Genomic DNA, 24504 nt, shown 5'->3' with positions numbered 1-24504 from the left:
CATAGTCCTCACGAAACATCCACTTGGAGTACCTGAGTCTGGGGTACACCAGGCACGTTGTCCCAAATACATCCTACCCACACCCCCTCTGACTCGTACACACATGAACAGAAACGCAGACACACAAAGACGCCCATGGACACACTCACACGGACCGAAACCACCTTGCGCTGCCTCGCCCGCGTCCGCGCTCGTCCTGGCGCCCCCGCGTGTTACTTTCCGGGATCGCAGTCCCCGCCGCTCCGCAGCTCGGCTCACGGGGGGGCGGCGCCCAGGTTCCCTCCACCTCCTCCTGCTTGGCGCAGCGCCCACCAGGAATGGGGAAAGCGAGGGCGCTCGGCCACGAGAGTCAGAGCTGGGAGTTAGACCCCTCGGTCGTGGGGCCGAGGGCAGCTGGTCCTGGACGCCAAGGGAAACTTGAGTGAGGAGTCCATGGAAGCAGCCCACCCCCAGAGCCGGGGGAGCGCGAGACCGCTGGGCTAGTAAGGGCGTCGCGTTGCTGCCAGCTTCGGGTCTGAGCAACCGCTCCTTTCCGCCGCTAGGCTGGGGTGGGGGTGGGGGCGTGCACGGCCAGCAGCCCTCCCCAGCCCCCCTCCAGGAAGTCATTAGCCCCATTGCCACAGGGCTTGGAGATCCTCTCTAATACAGGCTGCTGGGGAAGGGGGGAGGATAAAGCTTCTCCTTCCTCCCCACTGAGAAGTGAAACAGACACGGAGGGTGGGCAAAGGGTTCATTTTATTGCAATACAGCCTTGGTTGAAGTGACAAGGAGGGCATGGCCAGACACTGGAGACAGCCAAGCAGAGGAGAGCAGCCTAGCAGCAAAAAATGGAACTGGGGAAAGTAGGGAAATAGAGGCTATCCTCTTAACCACCTTCTTCCACCTTCTGGCGCCCTCCTCTGCCCAAGTCTTGGATTCCATCCCCAGCGAACCCTCTGCTCCCTGTAAAGGAATCTCAGGCAACAGTCCATTGTGCAACAAGAAGTTCAAGTTACCGCCATCCCAGTGTGAAGTTCTGAGGCATGCTCTGGGTTTGGGACAGCTTATGTTTAGTCCCTGCCAGCTACTGTAAGTGACTTGGAAGTTACTTGAACTATCTGAAACTCCACTTCCTCTCTGGTAGAAGTGAGGATCCAGCTAGGAGACAGTGCTGTGCAAATGTAGCTGCCATTACTTGTATTTCAGTAGAAGACTGTCAAAGTCCACAAAGCAGAAAGCAACCAATGGATGAGAGGGGTGTCCAGAGAATATCTGGAGGTGGGGGTTCCAGTCACACTAGAAGTCATCCGGGTTAGGACCAGAAGAGACAGTCCCCACACTGGACTGAGGGACCTGCCCTCCAGTACACCAAAGTCTCCAGCCTGAGCTCTCTGGACCATGGGCCTGGTTCATGGCCCTGGTTGGGGGCATGTGAACTAACAACATCTTGCGAAGTCAAAGGGATGCAGGCTCAGAAAGGTGCATCAAAGTAGGAGGCAAACAGAACAGACAAGTGGAGGGTATTATAAGTATACTTCACTTACAATGTCTCCTTATTGCACACAAGACAGGTGAGGAAGGTTATTGGAAATGGGAATGGAGGGGCAAGAAAAAAAAGGGGAATGAGGAGTTAAATGTCCTGGAGGTCCAGAAAGAAGTGGAATGGGGCGGGGGGGGCAGAGAGGACAGAGAGAAGTAAGGAGAGGACACTAATTTGGAGGCACCACAGGCTGAGAGGGTGGCAAGGATGGGATTGCAGGGCAAGTTCTGAGGGTTTGAGAAAGGGCTGGAGGAAGAAAGTGGTATGTCATGGGCAGCTGTGCTCCCGCCTGGGTCCCGGGGGGTTACAGGCGCTTTTGCCCACTTCCACCCAGGAGGAGGTGGACCGGAGACGCCAGGAAGACTTCCAGATCAGGACGACAGACAGGAAAAGTCCCTCAAGCCTATGAAGAAGCTGGTTCTTTGGCAGGGAATAGGACAGGGTGGACGACAGCAGCGCAAGGAAATCCTCCAAACCTGGAGGAGGTTCAGAGCAGGGCGTGGGCAACGGCGTTCGGGGATGTTAAGAGGTGAGCAGGAGATAGAGGGGTACGTGTACAGGAGGAGGGACTGGCACAGGGTAAGCGGAGGTGTCGGAACCGCCAAAGGAGGGCAGGACAGGAGGCGGAGCTTGCTGTAGTAGGGGGCGGGGCTTTCTGGGGATTGCGAAAGGGAACGGGTCTAAAGTGCACCTCTCTGCTCCGAGAGGCTTGAGATGTCGGTCTCCAGCAGGTACTGTTCAGGGTAACCCTTGACCAGCTCGAGTCCCGAGCCGTCCTGGCAGAAGTCAGCGAGCCGTGACCACAACTGGGGCGCCAGGAAGAGCTGACACCTGCCGTTGAGACCTGCTAGACGCGGCGCCTGGCGCTTCGGGTGCCACAGAAACTGACTCTGCACCTGCTCGCCATCGCTGCCAAAGGCGTCGACGTTGAGGTCGCGCCACGTGCCGTCTCCGCCGTGCGGAAGGGGGAAGGGCGCGTGCACAGCGTGAGCCCGCGCGCGCGGCTGCCCACGCACCACTCCAGGCCCTCGGCCGCCAGCAGGCGCAGGTTGCGCGCAGTCGGCCCGTAGGGCTGCGGGTCTTGGATGACGGTCCCGCCCGGGAGCACGTCGTGCTGCACGACAGCGACAGCAGGAGGCGTGCCGCGTCGCCGTCCGCCTCCCACACGGCCTCGGCGGGCAGCGGCGAGAAGGTGCCGGAGGCCCTCAGCGCTGCCAGTCGCGCACCCAGGCCGGCCAGCAGCGCTGACGCGTTGACTCGCACCGAAAGGATGCCCTGCAGGGGGCACGAGTAAGGACGGGGCGGGCGGTGGGAAGGCTGGCAAGCCCGGCACCTCTGGGTATCTGCATTCCCACAGTTACACCCATGGGCTCCCAGCAGAGTCCCTCGGGAGGGCCTACCTGCAGGGCCGGGTGCACTGGGGTACACGAGAGCCTGGAAGGCCTGGGTCCCCGAGGGTAGGATGGAGGAACCAGGGACAAGGCCTCTGAATACCCGGATCCGCAAGGAGCGGTGGGATCAGTGCAGGAACCAAGGAACTGGGTGTGTGGCGGCTGGGTATCCGAGGGGAGGGAAGCAGATCAGTTTGTAGGAAGCAGGAGGTGGAGGGGGAGGACAAAGGCACAGGTTAGGACGTTAGTGTCCCAGAAGGAAATAGGATCGATGGTGGGGAGGCAGGGTCGGTCACGGAAGTCCGGACGCCCAGACTCTCCAGCCCCTGGGGTAGCCCCTGGGGACTGAGGCTGACGGTTGTATTTCGGGGGCTGTTTGACTTGCCGTGGGCAAAAGAGGTTAGGTTGGGACTGGGAATCCCAGGACAGGGCTCAGGGGCGCCCCCACTCGGTAGAGCCGACTGAGAAAGGAAGCCAGTGATTGGCCAGGGAGGATCCCCAGAGCCCCGGGAGGGGCCGGGCCCTCGGAGCTTCCCTGTTCTCACCTGCTTGGTAACTAGGCGGTATTTCTTCAGCTCCCGGGGGCCCCGCTGGTCGTCCCGGGTGAGCCGTACCACCTTGACCCCCGGGTGCTTTTGCACGACCAGCTTCCAGCAGAAGCGCTGCAGCAGCCCCGCCACGCCCTGGCCGCGCTCCCAGGCGCCACGCGCAGCCCCTCCACCAGGCCGGCTCCCCGGCGTCGATCACGTGCGCCGACTCCAGCGCGATCTGCGGACCGAGGCCATTAGGGGGCCCCCTCCCTGCCTCCGCCCTGCCAGGACTCTCGGCTCTCAGGGCTTGGCTCTTCCCACACGCTGAGCGCTCCGTCGTCACCAGCCGGGGCTCCAGGCCAGAGCCGGGGCCTGCCCAGGAAGCTCTCCTCATCACTCGGGTCTCGGGTTGCACAGCCGGCAGGATGTCATTCGCCGGGATCTCTTCCACTTCTTGAGATGCTCCAGCTCCTCCGGGCTCCGGGTTCCGGGCCACTCACCACGCCCCCTATCCTTCGCTCCACCCCCAGAGCTTGCCAAGCCCCCCATAGCTACCACGCCCCGCTGCCTCATAGCTCCGCCCCGAGCCCTTCGCGGAGCGGGTCCTGCGCACAGCGCACAGGTCGTCTTTGTGCGGGAGTTCCGTTTGCTCCGGGATCCTGGCTCCCACCCACAGACCTACTCCCTCTTGCCTCATCTCCTCTTTTTGCTCTCCTGCCCCCAGAAATTCCTCAAACGAATTCAAACACCGAAGCTCTCACCGGCCCCTCCCTCCGATTCCACCACATTTTTGAGTTGTATTCAGCCCCTACTCCACCCTCATCGGCTGGGTTGCTGGATCCGCAAGCCTTGCTCTTTGGTTCTAAAGCCGACTTTGGTTCCTCAGCATCCGGACGAGGGTGGGGGAGAAGCTCGCTTCCACTCCATCCTAAAATCCATGCACCCCAACGTAGCCTCACCCCTTTTCATCTGGGCCCCGCCCCCCGACGCTCACCACTCCTCCATTGCGCTTGGCCAGCACCACGGTGCGATAGGGTTCCCGGAGCCAGCTGTGGTAGCGGCTGGGAAGATAGTCCAGGCCACCGTAGATGCCCCCAGAGATGGCCAGCATCTCCTGAAACTCCCGTTCTGGGGCCACCACGAAGTCCAACTGTTCAGCCTCAGGCCCCAGTCCTGACCTGGGTTTGGCCCCCAAGGACTTGGCCTTGACCTCAGACCCTGACTCAGTCGCCAGGGACTGGGCCTCAGTCTCAAGGCCCAATTGAGACTTGGACTTTGCCCCAGCCTCCTGTGGCTTGGGCTCTGAGCAGGGCTCCGCCTCCAGCTCGGTATCTTTTTCCAACTTAGGAACCTCTGAGGTGGCTATGCCACAGCTGGCTTCCAGCTTCATTACCCTGCAGAAAAGAAAGAACCCAGCACCTCAATCAGAGCCCCCCTAGAGACAGTCCCCACCATCCCTTCCCACACAAACACCCCATCTCTTCTGCTCTCCATACAGTCCCTGGGAACAGAGGACCTCAGCCCACCTCCAACCCCTGCTCAGCTCCCAGTACTACCCTAACCCACGTTACCAGAGACTCAACAGTCAAATCTCAGACCTTGTCAGCTCTTCAGAGATTAGATCTCCTCCATTCCCCCAAATACTCCCAGGGACTCAAAGGAGAAAAGGCCTTGGGGGGAGGGGGTAAATAATGTACCTTCAAGGATTCCACCACCTCTGCAAGACTTTTTGCAAGAACACAAGGAATTCCTTTCCTCTCCACTCTGCCTATAAGAGGATGCCTGGGAAAAGCATAGGGTTCAACTCCCCTTTCTTGCCACTGCCACTTATAATCCCAGAGCAAAGGCAGGGCCATGTAGACCCCAGATCTCCTCCATATTGCAGATCTCTGCCATAGTGTAGCCCTCTGGGAACCAGCCATACGCTGACACACATATTCAAACCAAAGGAGTAGATGGATGGACAGCTCCATTAGAGAATTTCAAGTAATTCCTCCCAGGTTAATCAAAATAGCCCCTTTCTTCCTCCTGCTTTGCCCTCCTCCTCCTCCTCCTACTTTTTAGGGAGAGTTGGCCCCACTCTAGGGCTTTTGAAAGGCCTTATTGGAGATACAGCAAACCAAATGTCCACCAAGATCACCCAGGCCCCTCTCTCCACTCGGCTCCCTCCAAAGACGCAATTCCCCCCCTTCTCCCTCTATTTTTTTTCCCTTACTGTAATTCTTGCCCTACCTTCAACTCAAGACTTTCTCCTCCCTTTCAATCTTCAAAGTCTCCTATTTAGGTCAGTCCCCTACAGATCTGGCACCACTTTGGCCTCTGACTCTTCTATTTCTGCTGCCCAGAGACAGGGCCAAAGAGAAAGCTTCCTCCCCAAGTCCTGATGTCTCCTTTCTCCAGTCCTCTCTCCCCCAGACCAACCAAAGCAACCAATTAAATCCCTCCTTCCCTCTTGCAGTCAATTATGATCCTCCCCTCACATTACACCTCATTAATCTACATCCCAGAGGGCATGCATACCAGCTACTTTGTAGGGGGCAAGGCGAATGATATTGGTTTGGGTGGACTTACTACTTTTTAAAATAAGAATTTGACCAAGGTTTGGGAGAAGGAGCATGCAGTGGTACCAAGGAGCAGTTTAGGTTTGATTTTAGTTTCCATACCATAAACATAAACTGTGCTTCCTCTACAAACAAAGTTTCAAAACATCTGCTTCTTTTTTTTTTTTTTCCAGTCTTAGGCTGATGCTAAAGCTCTACTAAGTGAGCCTGAATGAGGTAGCACAGCGTTGGGCCAGTATCATCAAAGAGCAAGAGACACGCAGGCTCAGAGTATCTGAGAGGCCCTGCTAGGACTACTGAGGCCACCATGTTCAAGGAGTTAAGATCTTGTGTAAGGTGACTCAACTTGGGCAGAGCCCAGGCTAAGAATTAAGTTTTCCTAGCTCCCAAGTCAGTGAGTGAGACCTCTTTTTGGTGTATCTGCATTCCAAACCCAGGCAGAAGAGCAAGGATAGAAATCACTGGGTCCACAACAGGGGTCAAAGGGCCCAAGTGCTAAGGGCAAAGCTGACTCAGAACCAGAGATGGGGTTTTAGGAGGAACCCCCACTGCCCTCCCCACACTGTCAGCAATTCCTATGCCAACAATAAGCCTGGGGCCAGCTCAAGCATCAGACTCCTTGCACCAGGCTCTGGGGCCAATGGGTCCACAGATGAGCAGGTTACTCCTTGTGACTTCCATCTGCATCTCCAGGCAACCTCTCCAGTTGTTCCAGGTCCCTGGAAAATACAAACTGGTGGCCCAGTGGTGACTCCAGCAATTCCTCACTGCCCGAGAGAGGGGAAGAATGTGAGCAACTTGAAGATTGAAGTACATCCAACTAATGCAAGACACCAGGCTCCATTTCCCTCCCTTTCTTTCAAGATGGCAAGAGACTATTTCCAAAAGGTGTCTCTATATCTCAGATAAAGTTGTTTCTAAGGGGAAGGGGGAGTCCCCAGGGTCACAGGGAAGAAGCAGGAACATGCCAATTTATTTTTGTCCCAAAACACTCCTCTACTCCTATTTACTTTTGGGGGAACACAAAGGTTCCAAGGTCCATAAACCCAGGCGGAGCCGGAGGCTGGGAATACAGGTCAAGGATTCAAGACCAAGCCAACGCTGCCAACTGACCCTACAAATCTTGTTCCAAGCTCCGATCCCTTCCCACCCTCCAGAATAGCCCCTTAAACTTGGTTACTTGACTCTAAAACTCACACAGTGTGTCTAGGCAAAGGCAGAGACAGCAGCAGCTATGTGCCTCCAGGGTGCTGTGGGAGTTGTAGTTTGGTCTTCCTCTGGACCAAGCTCCAGGAAGAAGGACAGCATGTCCCTTGCCATCCATATTCCCACAATCTTGCATCCATGCTTTCAGTCTCATAAATATGAATGATCACTGCAGGGCGGGGATGATCGCTGTCATGGCTGGGCGTGCTGGGAGCCCACCCCTCTACCCCACCTCCACCGCACCCCACACACCTGAAATGTTGATGCCCTTGAAGTCGACAGTTTCTCGGAGCTGGAAGAGGAAGGAGAGGGACCCACAGCGGAGGGAGAGGCGCAGACAAAGAGAGGGGAGCTAAACAAAGCGCCCAAAGAAGAGCGAAAAGGACAGGAAGGAAGGCAGAAAGGAGACAAAGGCGTCCAGGGAGCTTGGGGCGGGAGGGGATGGGAGAGGGGAGCAGGAGGAGGCACTGATGCCGAGTCACAGACATGACACCTCGTGACTCAGGGCCCAGCAGATGCCAAAAAAGTCCTAGCACGCACCCCCTCCCCAGGGAAGCCATAAATAGAAAGCAGCGTGACACACCCCCTTCTCTCCCGGGCCTGGGGCAGGGAGGGCGGTCTGGGGAGGAGAAAACCAGAACAGCGGCAGAATGTGAATTGAGACCTCAAGAGCGAAGGCGGGAGACAGGAAGAAGCCCATGGGGGATGAGGAAGAGGGACCAATGGGCGGGGTGTGTGAGTGAGGGTACCCCAGGGGGTCACAACCGTGGAGGGGGGCTGTCCTGGAGGGTCTTCCCTTCTCCTGGAGTCGGGTGGGGAAGGCAGGAAGGAGGAAGATTCTGAAGGAAGCTTTCTACTAGTCAGGGGTCCCCCTGGGCACCGGTTTCTGGAGACAGGTAGGAGAGCAATGGCGACCAGACAGGGAAGGGATGACGGGAAAGCGCATCTGAACCCGTCAGCGAAGCCCCATACCAGTTATCTCGGTCGCCGGGCGGGAGGGCTGGCCCGCTGGGGCGCGGCGGCTCTCTTCCTCCGGCGGGCGGGCCGTGGCTTTGTGCGGCCGGGTCTCGCGCTGGGGGCGCAGGGGAGCAGGCCAGCCCCAGCCCCCGGGCGGCGGGCACCCCCCTCGCGGGCGCCGGAGCCAGGGCCGCGACGCTGAGAAATGGAAGGGGGCCCGGCCCGCAGACAGCAGTGTCGAGAGAGGGGTCCCTTCAGGGCCCCGAGGGTCACATTCAGCCGGCCCGTGAGCGCCGCGCCGCGCCGTCGGGTCCCGACTCGGAGTTCGAGCGCGGCCGCAGGGTCCGCGCCGCAGTGGCTCGGGCTCGCGGGCTGGCGCGCCCGGAGGGCCGGGGCTGCAGCGGGCGCGTTGCTCCCACCAGAGCTGGTGCCAGGCCCCGGCGGCGGCTCCGGGAGGCGGAGACCCTAGCAACGCGGGGGAAACCCGGCGCGGATCTGGAACGGACTCGAGTCTGTCTGGGGGCAGGCTGGGGCGCCGTGAGGGGCGAAACAGGGGGATAGTAGTTGCGGGGATTGGGGAGGAGGAGGCGCGAGGTCCCAGCGGCTGGCACTGCGGGGCGCCTCGAGTCCGCACCACGAGACCCCGCCCCTTGTCCCGGCTGCGCGGCGGGACCGAGGGTGGGAGAGGGCTTGGGTAGAGGAGTGATTGTGTATCAGGGTCGTCCCCAGGAAACGGGGTTTGGGCTGCACCTCTCCCTGCCCTGTAGCAATTGCTCGTTTAGTTATCACCCCATGCAACGCCTCACTCGATTTGGGAGTGGGAGTCCCCACCCTCCCGAGATCCCCTGGTCACCCCCTTACGGTAATTCCCTCTCGCTGAATTCCCGCTGCCAGATAAGAGCTACTGGAAAGGGGGCGCGGCGCCTACGGCCCTGGGGACCTGGTCGGGGAGACTGGAAGAGGAAATTGGAAACCCGTGAAGAGTGGGAAACAGAGAGATACCGAGAAACGGAAGCTGGGAAGCTGAAAGGAGCGGAGCAAGCTAGGCCTAGATGAGTCAGATGGCCTACCACTCCCTGGGGTTCCAGAGCAACCTCACCTCCCCGCCCCGCCCCAGCCCCCAGAACTGGACCACCTCTGCAAGCCTCTGGTGGCGCCAGGCAGCAAGGCCCCCACACACATCCCGCAGGGCGTCACACCTAAAGGCTTCCAGGTACACCTGTGTGCACTGCATCCTCTCTCTCTCTCTCTCTCTCTCTCTCTCTCTCTCTCTCTCTCTCTCTCTCTCACACACACACACACACACACACACACACCTTGGCCCACAAGAAGGCTGTGGGGGCAGCACCAGGGAGGCTGGGCTACCTGTGCTAACCCAAACAGGTGGCAGAAGAGCAAAGCATGGGCCGGAACTTCCAGTGGGTGCAGGGATGTGCCGGGCGGGTAAGTTAGTGGCCTACATTCGTAACTCTTGAGGGGCTCCCTTCCAGCTCCCATAAAGCGAGGCACCAGGTAAGTGGTGAATGTAAAGTTCTTTAGCAATTGTAAGGTGCCCTGAAGGTACAGGGAGTATTAAAGTTTGTGAGGATAGGACCCCCCCCCAGCTTTGTTCTCATCCCAGCTCCCTCAAAATTGATCACTCACCCGTTCCATTCAATTTTTAAACTTTCCAGGGTGGTAACTGTAATCGGGAAAATGTATCCCATTGGCTGTGCTAATGGGATAAGGTGGAGGGTCATGTTCCTGGATTCCCATCCATCAAAGATGAAAGGTATGAGAATCATCACTGGAATTATAGGTCCAGAGAAGCCCGAGTAGTAACTGGCGAGTTACTGAAGGCTTTTTAAGACTTCTCCAGTTTCTGAGTTTGAAACTGCTGACGCACTACATGACTCAAAGCTGCAGTGAAAAGGGGGAATGTGCGTATGTGGGAAAGCACTTCAGAAAGCTCAAGGCATCAGTGGCCTGAAGGGAGATGCAGTCACATTTTAACTTCTTCCCTTTCAAGGGAGACACTCCTGTCACCAGATACCCTGGAACTGTCTAACTTTCACCCTCTTCAAGTTGCCCCACCCAATCAGAATAGAAAGTGCCCTGAAGCTCCTATCCCTTCAGCCACTCAGAAGCAAGATCTCACTCCAAGTTCTGTCTCCAGACAGCTCATTGGGCCAATACGGAAAACCATCTGGTTCCAAAAATCACTTTGCTCAGACTTCTATCCGAAATCCGCTGGAGAACAGGGGCAGTGGAAAGAAGCCAAAGATGACTGATCTCCTGGCTGCCCCATGGAGCAAGAGAATAGAGGCTTTCTGCATTCTCTGAACTCTGAGGATACAGGGAGCTGTGCTACTGTGCTTGAAAATTCACTGGGGCCAAGGCTGGTTTGGGATAGAGGTGTGATCTGCTGGGTTCAAGAAGCTAGAACCCTGACTTCCCTGGCCTGGGATCCTGGGTCACCCTATCTGGTGGTCACCTAGAATGGACTACAGAGCCATCTGGAATGTTTACAAAACACTTTGGTTTAATCCTCATAACACTGTAGAGTGGACAGCATTGTTCAGTCATTTTACCAAAAAAAGTGGATTCTGAGTTGTTGCATGCTGTGGCTAAGCCCCATCTCTGGCAAGGGATGCTAGATTGGGTCCTCTGATTGCAAACTCACAACCTACTGGATTCTCACCTCTGAGGGGCCAAATGAGATAAGCCTTGTGAAAGTATTTTGCAAACTACAAGCCCCAAAACAAATGTCTGTGAAGACCAGTGCATTCTGAATTCTGTAGACGCTTCCTTTGGCTTTGACTCAGCAAGCTTGTTTATTGGGGTCTTTTATTTGGGAGAGGCTAGTATCCCCTCCTTGGGCCAGGTGCGTGGTAACACTGATCCCTGTTATTGCAGTTGGGGTTGCCCTCCTCTGCGGGCACTGGACATCCACTGCTTCTTCCCCCGCAATGAGCCACCATGGATCTTCTTCCCTGATCTGCCCTGAACACCACTGAGCTTGACCGTGAACTCTTGTAGAACAGAGATACTGGCATAGTTACCTTTGTGCCTCTGTTAACCAATAGTAGGTGCTTAATAAATATTCTGTGAATGAATGAATGACTTCAATCTACTTCTGCACTTGGGGAAGTGAGATTAAATTGATCTTCTATTGATGGCCACGCAGGTAGGTGGGGGTCAAGCCAGACTCCTGGTATCTGACTCCAAATCAACGTGCAGCCCTGCCTCACAGTGTATTTCTAAAGTTCTGTGCTTGAATGTACCTGAAACTGCATGTCCTCATTTCCCCAATCGATACATTTCTCTCTCTAGCCTACATTAAACAATACTGGCCATCATGTCCACTCACTCATTCAGCAACCATTAGTGTCATCATCTCTGGACTCCGTTGATTCTACTTCTGCTCTCAAGAAGTACCTGGCCATCAAAAATAATTTTTAATGGGGCCTCCCTGGTGGCGCAAGGCGTTGGGATGCAGCACTACGAAGCTATCCGCAGCCACTGCAACATGTGTTCGATCCCCAGCAGGGAGGGGACCCATATGGCGCAGCAGAACTCTCCTGTCTCGCCTACTGCTCCCCTCAGCAGTGTATTTCAGTCAGTCTGCCTGTTCTGTTTCCCCACTCTGTCTCTGATGAATCCTCTCACCCCCCACACCTCTGGCCTACACCCCAGTTCTTGTATGCATAAATAAATAAATCTTTTAAATAAATTAATTAATAAAATATTTCTATCTCTATATGTTCCTCTAGTGGCAAACCTGTAGGCAGGCAAGGCAGGGAGGCCAGGGGAGCCTGGAGGCCAGCTTCATCCAATCCCCCAGGCCCCAGTGAATCTTTATGCTTTCTCTGGGATCCCTGTCCTGTGTCTTCTCGTGGCCTCGCCTCTTCTGTAGTCACTTGTCTTCTCATAGCTGTCCTCCATCTCTGAGTGATGCCATCCTTATAGCGCTGGCCTCTAGGCTCAGGTGTGCACACTTACGCATGCCCACACCCATACCCCATGTGTCCACAATCAGGCACGTGTGCCCTGTGCTCACACTCCCAAGTGCCTTCTGCATGGACACGACCAAGGTCACAGGTGATAGCCATAGAGGCTAGAGGCGCAAAAAGCCTGAGTAATTCCATTTACCCTACAGTTCCATAGACCGGTCTATAGCCACTAGCCCTGTGAGGTGATTAAGACCTGAAATCTGGCTGGTACAATGGGGAGCTGAGTTTTTTATTTCATTTCATTTTAATTCATTTAAATTTTAAAATGGGGCCTCCCCGGTGGCGCAGCGGTTGAGCGCTGGGTTGCGAAGCTGCCCGTGGCCTCTGCGACGCCGGTTCGATCCCCGGCTGCTCCCCGGCCACCAGAGGAGGGTCCCACATGGCGCGCAGACCTCTCCTGCCGCCCGCTGCTCCCCTCAGCAGTGTACTTCAGTCCTTCTGCCTGCTCTGCTCCCCGCTCTGGCTCTGGTGAATTCTCTCACCCTCCCGCGCTTCTGACTGTACCCAGTGCATGTATAAACAAAACAAACAAACAAACCAGCAAACAAATAAATAAAGCATGCCTCTATAAAAATAAATAAATAACTAAATAAATTTTAAAATGGATTATTGCTTCAGTTATTCAGAAACTTTTAAATATTTTTAAAACAATTTTTCCATAGTGAATCCACGTTTTCACCTGTGAATTTTATGAACTCTATGTATCAAATATTTCCAATGGATGTTTAGTGTCTAAATTAAAATGGATCCTAAGGGTAAAGTCAACCCAAATTTCAAAGATTTCACCTCCCAAAGGATGGAAAATATCTCATTGCTATTATATTGCTTACATATTGAAATAATAATTTGAACCTATTGGGCTACACATAACATTAAAATTAACCCCACCAGTCATTTTTATAAGATTTATTTTGATTTATTTATGCATACAAGAGCCGAGGTGTAAGCCAGAGATGCAGGGGATGAGAGGATTCACCGGAGATAGAGTGGGGAGCAGAACAGGCAGATCTGCTGAAATATGCTGCTGAGGGGAGCAACAGGAGAGGTCAGAAGAGGTCTGCTGCACCCTATGTGGGTCAAACTATTGTGGTGATAGCATGATAGTGCTGAGACTTCACCCCTATGCCACGAGAGAGGCCCCCATCAGGTTACTACTAGGAAAGTTCCTCTATGTCACTCACACTGCATTTCCTTCTAAGACTACGTTCTCACTGGGAAATGCTCTTAGGCCGATTGCATTGAAAGTTCAAATCTCTTTGTCTTGTTGGAATCTTATCAGACATTGATGTTCAAGACTTAAAGTCTAACCAGGTATGAGTGTCTGCAAGCCGATAACATTCTTATTCTGTCAATTTTTCTTTTACTAGCTGAAATATGCCTATTACAGGAAACTCTCTAACCTAAGACATACTCTGTGAAGGAACAGCAGGATTAAAATGCTCCAAAATTTCTTCTTTATTTGTCAATTTTCAAAATAACCAGTTGGAGCATCTGGGTGGATAAGAATGAAGATTTGTGTGTGTGTGGGGGGGGAATGGCACCCCCGCTAGCCCCCCATGTTTAGCTCTATGCAGCTCTACTCAGTTACTCACTAGATTACAGATTTATTACAAAGGATTCTTAAGGATAGGAATCAATAGTCAGCAAAATAGGCTCTATCTCAGCTCTGGGCTTTGCTCAGACTGTTCCCTCCCCACCAGAGGGACCCTGCCCGGCTTTATCATCTTGAGAGCTTGTTTGGAGGTTCTAGCAGGGGAGCCCAGCTACTTGTATACCCTTGACCAAAGACCGGTCTGTCTCTATTTGGGGAAAGCCATCCTCTTCCGAGCACAGCTTCGGGAAGGACGCACATGGAGCGGTGAGGGAGGAAGAGACACCCGCCTAGCCAGCCAGATCAGCCGAATCAACCCTGGCAATCAATGGGGTGACAGATGTCGCAGCCAGATCGCCCTCACATCCCTGGCTTTGTCATCTTAAGGGGGATTTTTCGAACTCAGTTCAACTGACTATTGATTCCTATCCTTAAGAATCCTTTGTAATAAATCTGTAATCTAATGAGTAAAAACAAAAGCAAGCCAAGGAGCTGGTTCCCTAGTATCCTTCAGTGCGGATCAATGACTATTTTTAGCAACATTATGAACTCCTGCTCACACCCGTGTTCAGGCTGGTGCAATCCAATGCAGTTGCTGCCCTCCTCGCCCAAGTTATCCAGGGCTTTGGATAAACTGGTGTTTTAAAGCAACCCAGATGCGTCATGGTAAAGCTCTGAAAGAGCCATGGGATGCAGAGGAGGGAATGCCCTGAGTCAGTCTGACAGGTTGGGATATCAAAGGAGGTGTCCTGAAAGTGGAATCTGAACTGAGTTCGAAAAATCCCCCCTTAAGATGATAAAGCAGGGCAGGGTCCCTCCGGTGGGGAGGGAACAGTCTGAGCAAAGCCCAGAGCTGAGATAGAGCCTATTTTGCAAGAACAAGCAGTTCTAGGTTGCCTGCGTTAGGGTGGGGCTGCACTTTGCACCCATCCTGTTCTTAGGGGCCTCCAAAGCCCTGGAGGGTTTTCAGCGTGAGATTTGCCTTGAGAGTAGAGGCCGCCCTCTGGTGGCCACATGTAGGATGGCAGGGAGGGAAGGAGCCCTGCAGGTGGTGGCCAGGGAGCTCTGAGGAGCTTCTTTAGAGTGTACGTTTGCAATTCATACTCTTCCAGATGGTGAGGAAAATGACACGATGCTGGGGCAATAAGCTACACGGGAGGAGAGGTGGTACAGGGAAGTTCTTTCACGGCTTTGTACTGAGTGATCCAGGCCTCTTGAAAATAGAACAGAGGGCCTTCCCTGGTGGCATGGCAGTTGAGCGCTGGGTTGCGAGGCTGCCCGCAGCCTCTGCAGCGCCAGTTTGATCCCCGGCCACCGGCGAGGGTCCCACAAAAAAAAAAAAAAAAACACATAGAACAAACCTTCAGATAATTGAGCCACCCCACTTCTCCCTGTGCACCTGTGCAGGCAATTCCTCAAAGAGAAGGTTCCCTGGCCAGTGCTTGCCACCACCCAATACTGAGATTCTTTTTCTAATCTGCACAAAGACCACCTCTGGATGCAACCAGTACCTTTGTGAGTTAGAAAAAGCCCCTGTTGTGGGTATAGTTATCTTCTGTCCAAATAGTATGTTGAGGCCTCATCCCTAGTACTGGAGGGTGTGAACTTATGAAAACACAATATACCCCCTCTTCCCCCGGGGCTTGTTCTCAGGGGATACTTTCCAAAACCCCAGTGGGTTTCTGAAACTGCAAACACTTCTGAACCCTGTATACACTATGTTTTCCCCCATCCATACATACCAATTATAAAGTTTAATTTATAAATTAGGCATAGTAAGAAACCAACAACACTACAATAAAATAGACCAATTTAACAATTACAGTAATAAGACTTAAGTGAATGTGGTCTCTCTCAAACTATCTCATTGTACTTAATATTTTCAGACCACTATTTGACTCTGTGGAAAGTGGTCACTAGCATGTCCACAGCATTTGGAGGATGTGCCCACTGAGAAATCCAGTGGTCAGTGATTGCATGGACACCAGCCTGCTCTCCAGGTCTGACCTATCTTCCCTTTCTCCAAAGAAACTTCCAGAGTCTCCTTCCAGTTCCATCATGAGTGAGGGGGCACACACTCAGGAGAGAAATCCAAGGGTAGGGAGTGGCAGGACTTCGTTGGATGGCAGCCTTATTTCACCTAAATACAAAGACATCTGCGCATCTGTCCTACGAGCCCCTTATTTGCGTCTCAGAATAACCCTGTGTATGTTCAGTAGGGGAAAATTCCAGCTGTGCCATTGTAACCTGCACATTTGTGCTATGTTTTCATAAAAATTTGAAAAATACCTATGCCGTAGGTGGCCCCATGTTACAAGGGGAAACAGGCTTGAAAAGTGACTTGGCCAATGTCACAGTCGTCAGTAGTTGGGATTCAAAATCAGAGTTGGGACGTGTCCCTCACCATGACTCACAGTGGGCTCTACTCCTGCTCCTGCTGCTTCCCCACGGTGCTGTATGGCCCATAGCCCTCTGACCCTCAAACTCAGCTTCTGCGTTAATCCCCCACCTTGAAATATGCACCTTCCAACTCACTCTCCTATTTCTGTCCCTGATACATGACCGTTGTCACAGCACCAGGAGGACCATGCATCACATTTCTCCTTAAGGACTTAGGAAATGTGCCAGCAGCCAGAACCAGAAGGGACAGGCCCTCTCTCTGGGTCCTGGGCAACAGTGTATCCTGTTTAGAGTTGTGATTCTTCCGAAGGCCTACAACGTTGCTCAGGGGCTGGCCTGACCCCTGCAGCAAACTCAGCTAAAAGGCCAAGGTGACATTGTCTGGGAAACAGTGGGTGGGTGGGTGTGGACGTCATTCCCGCTGTCCTCTTCACACGGCCTATCTGAGGAGCTCACGGGCCTCTCAGTCTAGGGTCTGTATCTGTCACACAGAAAATGGTAGTCTGGGTCAGCACAGACTGGTGGGAGGTGTGACCCACACGTCGAGCCTGGACTCTTCACTCTTCTCATGTGAGACTCTGGCCCCTTAGACCAGTTCCTCTCAAGAAGGGAGCCTGATGAAGACGGTCTAGAAAGCCAGGTGACAGGAGGAAAATGGGAGCCCTCAACGAGGCCAGTACGGCAGCAGAGATTGCCTGGGTTGGGGGTGGTGTTACCTCAACAAGGTTAATGGCAAAGGCTTCAAGACTCAAGGAGATTGGCATGTCCCCAGCATTTGGGAGATGTGCCCACTGGGGAAATCCAGCAACCAGGGGCAGCACAGGGGCCAGCCTGCACACTCAGGCATCCGGGCCAAGGAGGCACAACCCCTCTTCCTTCCTCCAGCCTGGAATCTATGTTGAATACAGGGACAGAGAAAACAAGAAACTGCCAGAGGAACTTAAAGGGAAAACTCCAAGTAATCCTCGAGAAGGCATCGGCTTCAAAGATCAGAGCACCCAAATCGCAAAGCTGTCTTATGACAGCCCTCGGGAGCTTTGGGGCCTCCTTTTCCTTCCTCTGCCCCACATTCCAATCCCAAAGTGTTTGGTGAAAGCAGCTAGCAGGGGAGGGGGAGGCAAGAAGCCCATCCCTTTCTACCCCACCTTCCCCAGCGGCCGCTTCTGAGCAAGCAGGCCGCCTGCCATGGCTGACCCTTGCTGGAGAGGGAACTCCAGCCCTTGGGTGAAGATCAAAGTGTCAATTAGTATAGGAACGAAAGGCTTTTGTGTCCCAGCGTAAAGTGAATGTAGAACTCTTCCCTGAGAATGACCCAGATAAATCATGGGACTGCCCAGATTTTCATCCAGGGCCAAGGGAAAATTGTTCCTCTGAATACATTTTATAGGACAGTGGAAGACAAATATAGTTGCTTTCCAGTTACACTCTAACAAGTTATTCTTGTTTAAGTCCTGGGTATAGATACAGAGTCAGTCAGCGGATAAGACAGGTAGAATCAGAGGATGCCCTGACCACACGAGGACCCCTAGAGCTTCGTTGTACCCCCTTATTTGCCCACACCACGCCTGGGACAACTGTGGTGATGACAGCCACTTCTCATTGGCCTATATATTGCCAATTATTGTTCTAAAGCCCTTCAGTCTTATTCTTTGGCCTTCACAACACTGCTGTGCTTACTGAGCAACTGAGTTCATGGCGACCTAATACTGGGCTTGCAGTAGCGCTAAAAGCTGGTAATGTGACTCACGGCTCCATCTGCTCTCCCAGCCCAAGGACACAGAGAGGCCGAGGGGGTGATGCAGAGCAAACTGTGTGCTAACTCCATCGTTTCTACCATGAGGATCAGTCTATGCTCCTTACTGGTACCCCCAAACTCAGCTTTTGCTCACAATGGAGCACCATCCAGCTACCTAAATCTTCTCCACCTGCCAAAGCCTGCTCACACCCCAAAGCCTGCCTCTCCGGGTGCTGGCGCCCTCATCCCCACTCAACTCCCCACTCAACTTCGGTGCCAGCCAGCCCACAGTGTGAGCCAAGCAGATGCATTTTTCACAGAGGAGGAGGGACCCAGCAAAGGGAAGAGACTTGGGCAGGATCATGCAGCCAGATCAAGTTTCACTGCAAGGAGAATTCAGGGTCCCAATCCTCCATCTAAGGCAGCAACTCCAGTTCCGGGGGGGAGGTTTCTCTTGGGCACGCTACCTCCCAGAGCAGAGCATGAGCTGTGCAGGCCTCCAGTTCTACCCAGGAGCGGTGGGAGAAAACCAGCTTTTATTGGAAGAACACTGCACAGCAGTGGGTGAGGGTCTCAGCACGCTGGTTCAGGGGCCTGGGGCTGCGGAGTGGGCCTGGGGCGGGGGGAAGGGCAGGGCTAGATGAAAGTGAGGTGAGTAGAAGCAGGGACTCCACAGCTCTCCTTGTGCTCCTCAAAGAGTTGCTCCAGAGCCTCCATGTAGAGCATGTGGTAGTGGTCGACCTCCTCCTTGCTGGGCTTAAATCGCTTGGGCACGGGGATGGGGCGGCCCACTGTGGGGAGAGGGGCGACATGGGTGAGGCGCCAGGTCTCTGCTGCTTGCAGACTGATGGCAGCTTCCTTCCCTGGAGGGCACACTCACCCACAGTGGTGAGGGGTCTGGCAAAGGGCAGCAGGCCCCAGGAGTCAGCAGAGAAGAGGCCGCGGCCCCAGAAGATGCAGGGAGAAAAGCCGAAGAGCCCCTTGAAAGTGGTTTGGCAGAGTCGCTGCCAGGAGTCAGTGGCAAAAGTCTTCAGTCTGAAGATCTCGTTCTCCCCGAAGGAGTACACAGGCACCAGGGAAGCCCTGGGGGGTGGGGGGTGGGGGCGGGTAGACAGAAGAGAAGAGGTGTTCAAGCCAGCACCAGAATGCCTCAAGATGAAGCCTCAGAGGGCTGCAAATCCCTCCCCATACCTCATGTCTCCATTTGCCAAGGCCTTTTGAAGCAAATGACAGTGGCTACAAAGAAAAATCTGGAAGAAGGGACACATTCCTGAGAAAGGACTGTGCAGAGTGGCATCCAGCCTTACACCTCAACATAGCTGTGAGGCAGGTATTGATCCTGTTTCATAGGCAAAGACATATGTCCAGGTTGTCCCTTTGAGATGGTATCAGAAAGAGATTGGAGCCCCAGGTTTCTGAGCCGAGAGTCCTGCTTTTGTACAGCTAGTCTGCCTCTCTCAGGGCGGGAGGAAGCACAGCAGAAGAGGGCCCAGTGCTTGGCTGGGTCCTGCTCTCAATACTGAGTTAGCACTTTCTAGATGCAGGACTCTGGGGACACAGTCCCACCTACAGGGGCCTGGATGTCTAGGGAGGGAGTGTGGCCCCCCAGATGCATGTGATATTCTGGTCTTCAGAAGCAGCCCTGGCTCTTGGCATCTGTGCCCACTCACCCGTGAGTCAGGGCCACATGCACAAAGCCTTTGCGCTTCCGGAGTGTGAGGCAGTGCTCCCCTGGGGCCGCATATAGAGACTCATTGGCACCCCCCACCAGGATGACCACAGCCTGCCCACGCTGGGGTCCAGACAGAATAAAGTCCAGGTTCTGGCGGTTCACGGAACACAATCCTATGGGAATGAGGAGGTGGGGAGCAGTCACCACCCCCTCCTGGGCACTCTAGCTCCTCACCCTACATCACATTCCTTCCAGAACACTCCACCCTGCCCTGCCCATGCCAGAGTGCCCTGCAGTGCCTCTCAAGGATGCAAGCACTTACTCCAGGTTATTCCCTGACACCCATGTCAGACCTGGTCCCTAGGCTAGCTGGGTGACCCTCCGCTTGGCGAGTACTTCCTCCCACTCACCCAAGGACATGAGGTATTCGCGATAGACTGGGAGGTAGAAGAGACCGGCCAGGATGGCTGTGGTGCACCGAAGCCCGGGGAACAGCCCAGAGAAGTCATTGCTCTCGGTGGAGAAATTACTGGCGATTCCAGTGCCCATGACCCCATGTGGGTGAGCACCCAGCACGTAGTTCTGGTCGGGGGGCAACTCTGCTGTTTTCACCAACTTTGGGGTGTTGGACGTATTGAGGGGAGGGAGACATAAAAGGGAAGATGCCAGCTGAAAAGAGTTGCCTTCCACCCGGACAGACTTCAGAGTCAAGGCCTCGGAGGGGTCACAGCATAGGGCCCCAATCTCAGACCCACTCCTTCCCTACCCCGCTCCCTGAGCTTAAGCAGTTGGCGCTCAGGCTGCAGCATAGGAAGGGGTGAGGAGGTGCGGGAGGTGGGGGAGAGGAAGGAGCAGAGAGTCTCTCTGGAGGGCAACTTGTCACCTTGATAGGAAAATAATCCCTTAGATGTTTCCAAATGGTCCATCTTTGCACCCACTGGAATCGCCTTCCACCTTTGAACAGAGAGAAAATGGGGGAGGACTCTGGAAGCACCAGCACATCTTCCTCCCTGCACCCCTCCCCGGAGCTTACCTTGGTTGGGCGTGTCCCAGTCCAGGAAGAGCCACGTCAAATAGAGGACAGAAAGTGACCAGAGCGATGTGAAAAGGAGGGAGAAGACAAGAAGGGAAAAGAAAGGGCCTGGGAGAAATATGAGAAACAAAACTAATTTTCTTCGGAACCTCTTCCACCCAGTGGCTCCTTCTACCCAACATCCAGCCATCTACCTGCCGAACTCTGGCCCTCCACCCCCCACACCCCAAATCCAGGCAACGGGGAGCCCAACCTCTCTCTCTCCAGCCCCTTCTCCCTTCAGAGAACTGGCCACCCATGTCTCTGCCTCCTCTCACCCATGAAGAGGAAGCTCAGCACGTAGAGGTAGGCACCCAGGACTTCTAGACCCTGCTTTTGCAGGGTCTTTGTGGAGGAGGGCAGCTGGGCCCCAGAGACACCCATCCCAGCAGCTCCTGAGCCCAGCGGGGTTCCGGAGGGCCTTTGTGGAAGGTTTGGGCTGGTTTGCCCAGGAGAGGGCTCTGGCACAATCCTTGGGGCCTCCAGGGATAGCAGGTATGGGGTGTGGATGGGGAAATCTTGGGATCTGTGCCCCAGTATCTAAAGGTTCTCAATCTGATCTTTGAACTTTCAGTCGGTCTGGGTTGGCTGCTGGGTGAGGTTGGGGGGCGGGGCAGGGTGTTGGAGGGAGGGGTGGCACCCAGGTGTCCAAAGAATTGCTGTGGGGAGGGCACTCATAACATTGGAGAGCCTGCAGCTGAATCCCAGCTGCTGGCAGGGCCAGAAGTCCAACAGAGATTGCCATCTTGAGCGCCACCGGGCAGGCCCCTAACACCCCCAAGCTGTTGGCTGGTCTTTAGGGAGTGTCCTACCACCTGGAGCCACAGACAGGTTGGGCGAGCCAAGGTCCCTGGCCCTGCAGGGGCACACACACTTCCCACAGGTTTGTGCCAGCCTTTAATTTCAGCTCCCTGCCCACCCCCTTCCCCCACTGTGGGGACCCTGCAGGGGCTGGGGTGGCCTAGGTGGGGATGAGGTATCGATTGGCTGGGGCTGGCGGGATATGGAACACCATAGCTGGCCTTGTGTGCTTTGAACAACTAGGCCAGCGTCCACCTGCACCACCCGAGATGTGGGGGGATCGCTGGGGTCAGCCTACCCTGCCCCGCCCACCCCCTTCCCTCCCACCAGTGACAATAGACCCGCCAGGGTTCAGGGCTGCTGCTTATGTCAAAGGGCGGTCCTGGGGCGAGGCCGCTGTGGCCAGGAGCCAGATTTCAGACCCCACCAGGGACGTTTCCCGCGGGTATGGAAAGGAGGGGGTGGAGGGGAGCGGGTTGGAGGGCCCAGGTAGCCGAGGGGGCAGAGGTCACAGCCCAGGGTAGGGTGGATGGGCGCCCTGAAAGGCAGAAGGTGGAACAGCAGCGGCCCGCGCTCAGCAGCTGCTGCGGGGCTTCCTGAGCTCTCCCACCCATGAGCTCGTCGGGTTTGGGACCTGCTGAAAGACCTCGGTTTCCCTGAGAGGGCCTGCACCGGGGAGGCCCTGGGGGAACAAGAGGCGTCCCTCCTGCACAGGGCAGTTGGGATTATCCCGCTAGGCAACTGCAGCTTCTTCGCCTGGGTCCCAGAGCCAACTTGACAAATGCCTCTGATTCGGGATCTGAAAGGCCCGTGCTCTGCGCTCCGAGTCTGGCCGCTTTGCCTCCCCAGGCCCCCCCAGTACGGGAGCCTCCTGGCTACCACTGCAGGGACAGCAGCTAGCGGGTGATGGGTCAGAGGACACCAAACTTGGAGGAAGGCAGAGGCTGGGGACCCGATATGCGTGTTAGAGAGAAGGGGGGTGGGGATGCCACACAGGGAAGGTAGAGCTGGAAACTGGTGCCCCCCCAGACTAAAGGAGGCCCGGGTAGGAGGTGACAGCAGGGGCTGGGGGTTCTTGAGGTGAGGCTCCCCACTCCTCTCCACCACACCTGATCAAGTCCCGGAAGAAAGGAGGGTGACACCAACAATGCAGCTTGAGTAGGTGGGGCTGGGGGTGGAGAAGAAGGGGAAGAAGCCTGTGGCCTCTGTGCAGAATTTCCTGGTGGCCTCCTTGACCAGCACCCCTGAGGGTGAAAGCTGAGGGGGTCAATGGGAGGGGCCCAACTCTGTAATTTTTTTTTTTAAAGATTTATTTATTTATGCAGACAAGAACTGGGGTGTAGGCCAGAGGTGCAGGGGTGGGGGTGAGAGGATTCACCAGAGACAGCATGGGGAGCTGAAGAGGCAGACAGACCGAAAGCACTGCAGGGGAGCAGCGGGCACGACAGGAGAGGTCTGCTGCGCCCTGTAGCCAGGGTAACTCCTGGGCTGGGATTGAACTCGTGCTTCAGTGGCTGCTGATAGCTTCATAGGTTGCGTCTGTCTTAACCCCTTGCGCCACCAGGAAGACCCCCAACTGTGTGGTTTTAAGCAGCAGGGGAACAAAGGGTGCACAGCCCACCTGCTTGGTGAGATTGGACTTTTGGGGATGCCAGCTCTTATCCAGCATGGTGAGGTGCCCTCACTGCTATGGGAAGTAGCCACTGAAATGGCCACAGAGCCTAAGCAAATAGAGGACTGCTAGGGTCCAGCCCAGCCCAGGAGTGCAAGGGCCAGGGTGGCCAGGCACCTAAGAGGGGGCAGAGGGAGCTGGGACTCTGGACCCAGGCATTTTAGTCCCCTTGGCTCCCCTCCCTGTTCTATGGCTTCAAGGACCCCTTGCTTCCTCTGCTCCCTCACTTGTGGGTATGGGGTAGCAGGTCGCCAGGCCTGGGTTCCAAGAGCTTCAGGGACTCACTGCAGGACAGCAAACTCTCAGAGACCTGCAGAGAAGCATGGAGGGGCTAGAACTCAGTGTAGGCTGTCTCAGAGGCCACTGTGGCTCCCAAGCGTACCCTTTGGCCCACGACCCACTGGCCCCCGCTGGCCAGCATCAGAATGTGCTGATTCTGATCCATTCCTGCCCCTTTTGCTAGCCTGCATGCCAGACCCCAACAAGGAAGGGTTAACCGCTCCCTGAACCCACTAGATAAAAACCTGTAGGACCAAATGGAAGTGACCCGGGTGTAGCCAGGGACCTGGGCTGGACTGAGGAAAGTGTTTGGGCTTTGTAGTGGTCAGGACCTTAGGCCTCTGTGAGGAGCTGGGGTAGCAGAGGTCTGGGAAGGGGGCAGCGTTGCCCAAGTGATGTGTACAGTAGATGGCAGGGTCACCTGTTAGCTACCTGGACCTGGCCCCTGAAGGGTAGATGACCATAGCATAAAATTGTTCCTCCATCACAGTGGTGCTCTGGGAAGTCTTTGCAGGCTTGGAGCTCACAGCTTCAGCCCTCGTGCTGGGTGCCTGGCAGATGGGAGATGCCAACTTCCAGTGCCAAGACCTACCGCCCAGGCCGGCACCTGTGTTCTGTGCTCCCTGCCTCACTCTGTGTAGCTTCGCCATTCAGGGGTCTGGTCAAGAGCCTTTTTCTCCTATCCCTGTGTACCCCACTTCCATCCCAAAGCACAAGATGAAGGTGAGATGGACAAAAGTTGGCCAGAGAGATACTTGGTTCATGTGGAAGGTGAAACCTCCCAGGTGATCAGCACCCCTTACCAATGAGGAAGGCTTCATAGAAGAAGTTTTGGGTTTTCTTTTTTAGAATGGGACTCACTTTAGGGATGCCTGTAGGCAACTTTAGGCTGTTTCCAGGGCTGCTCCAGGTTGGGGTGAATTAGAAGACAGTGGGGGTGAATTAGAAGGTGACCTTAGAAAGTGTCTGGAGATGACCCAAGGGCATTTGCTCCTCCCTCAAGTTATCCCTGTGTGCTGGCTCTCCCAGTGTCTGGTCCTCCCCACCCTGAGCCTCATAGAGTTAGTTTTTTCCTGGGAGACTGGGCAGGAGGATGGAAGAAGGGGATTCTAGCCCCTGTGGCAAG

The 24504-nt window shown here is 54.9% G+C and overlaps 2 protein-coding genes across 2 annotated transcripts; both read right to left on the bottom strand.

The window, feature by feature from the left end:
- Positions 1-701: 701 nt before the first annotated feature.
- NAT16 (N-acetyltransferase 16 (putative)) lies at positions 702-7449 on the bottom strand. Its single transcript, XM_037506912.1, is given in 7 exon segments — positions 702-2495; positions 2498-2644; positions 2647-2794; positions 3456-3610; positions 3613-3636; positions 3639-3678; positions 4435-7449. Coding segments are annotated over 7 exon segments (1206 nt in total). The 5' UTR covers positions 4831-7449; the 3' UTR covers positions 702-2199.
- Positions 7450-18518: 11069 nt separating this feature from the next.
- On the bottom strand, positions 18519-21010 carry MOGAT3 (monoacylglycerol O-acyltransferase 3). Its single transcript, XM_037504512.1, has 7 exons — positions 20905-21010; positions 20588-20695; positions 20438-20508; positions 19965-20169; positions 19553-19727; positions 18763-18965; positions 18519-18673 (listed from the first exon to the last, which is right to left on the bottom strand). Exons 1-7 carry the CDS (start codon positions 21008-21010, stop codon positions 18519-18521), a joined length of 1023 nt encoding a protein of 340 aa, XP_037360409.1.
- Positions 21011-24504: the final 3494 nt, after the last annotated feature.

This window comes from Talpa occidentalis, unplaced genomic scaffold (genome assembly GCF_014898055.3).
Source record: "Talpa occidentalis isolate TD23 unplaced genomic scaffold, MPIMG_talOcc4v2.1 talOcc4.12, whole genome shotgun sequence".
Taxonomy (NCBI): domain Eukaryota; kingdom Metazoa; phylum Chordata; class Mammalia; order Eulipotyphla; family Talpidae; genus Talpa; species Talpa occidentalis.
This window is presented reverse-complemented; position numbering and strand designations above follow the sequence as displayed.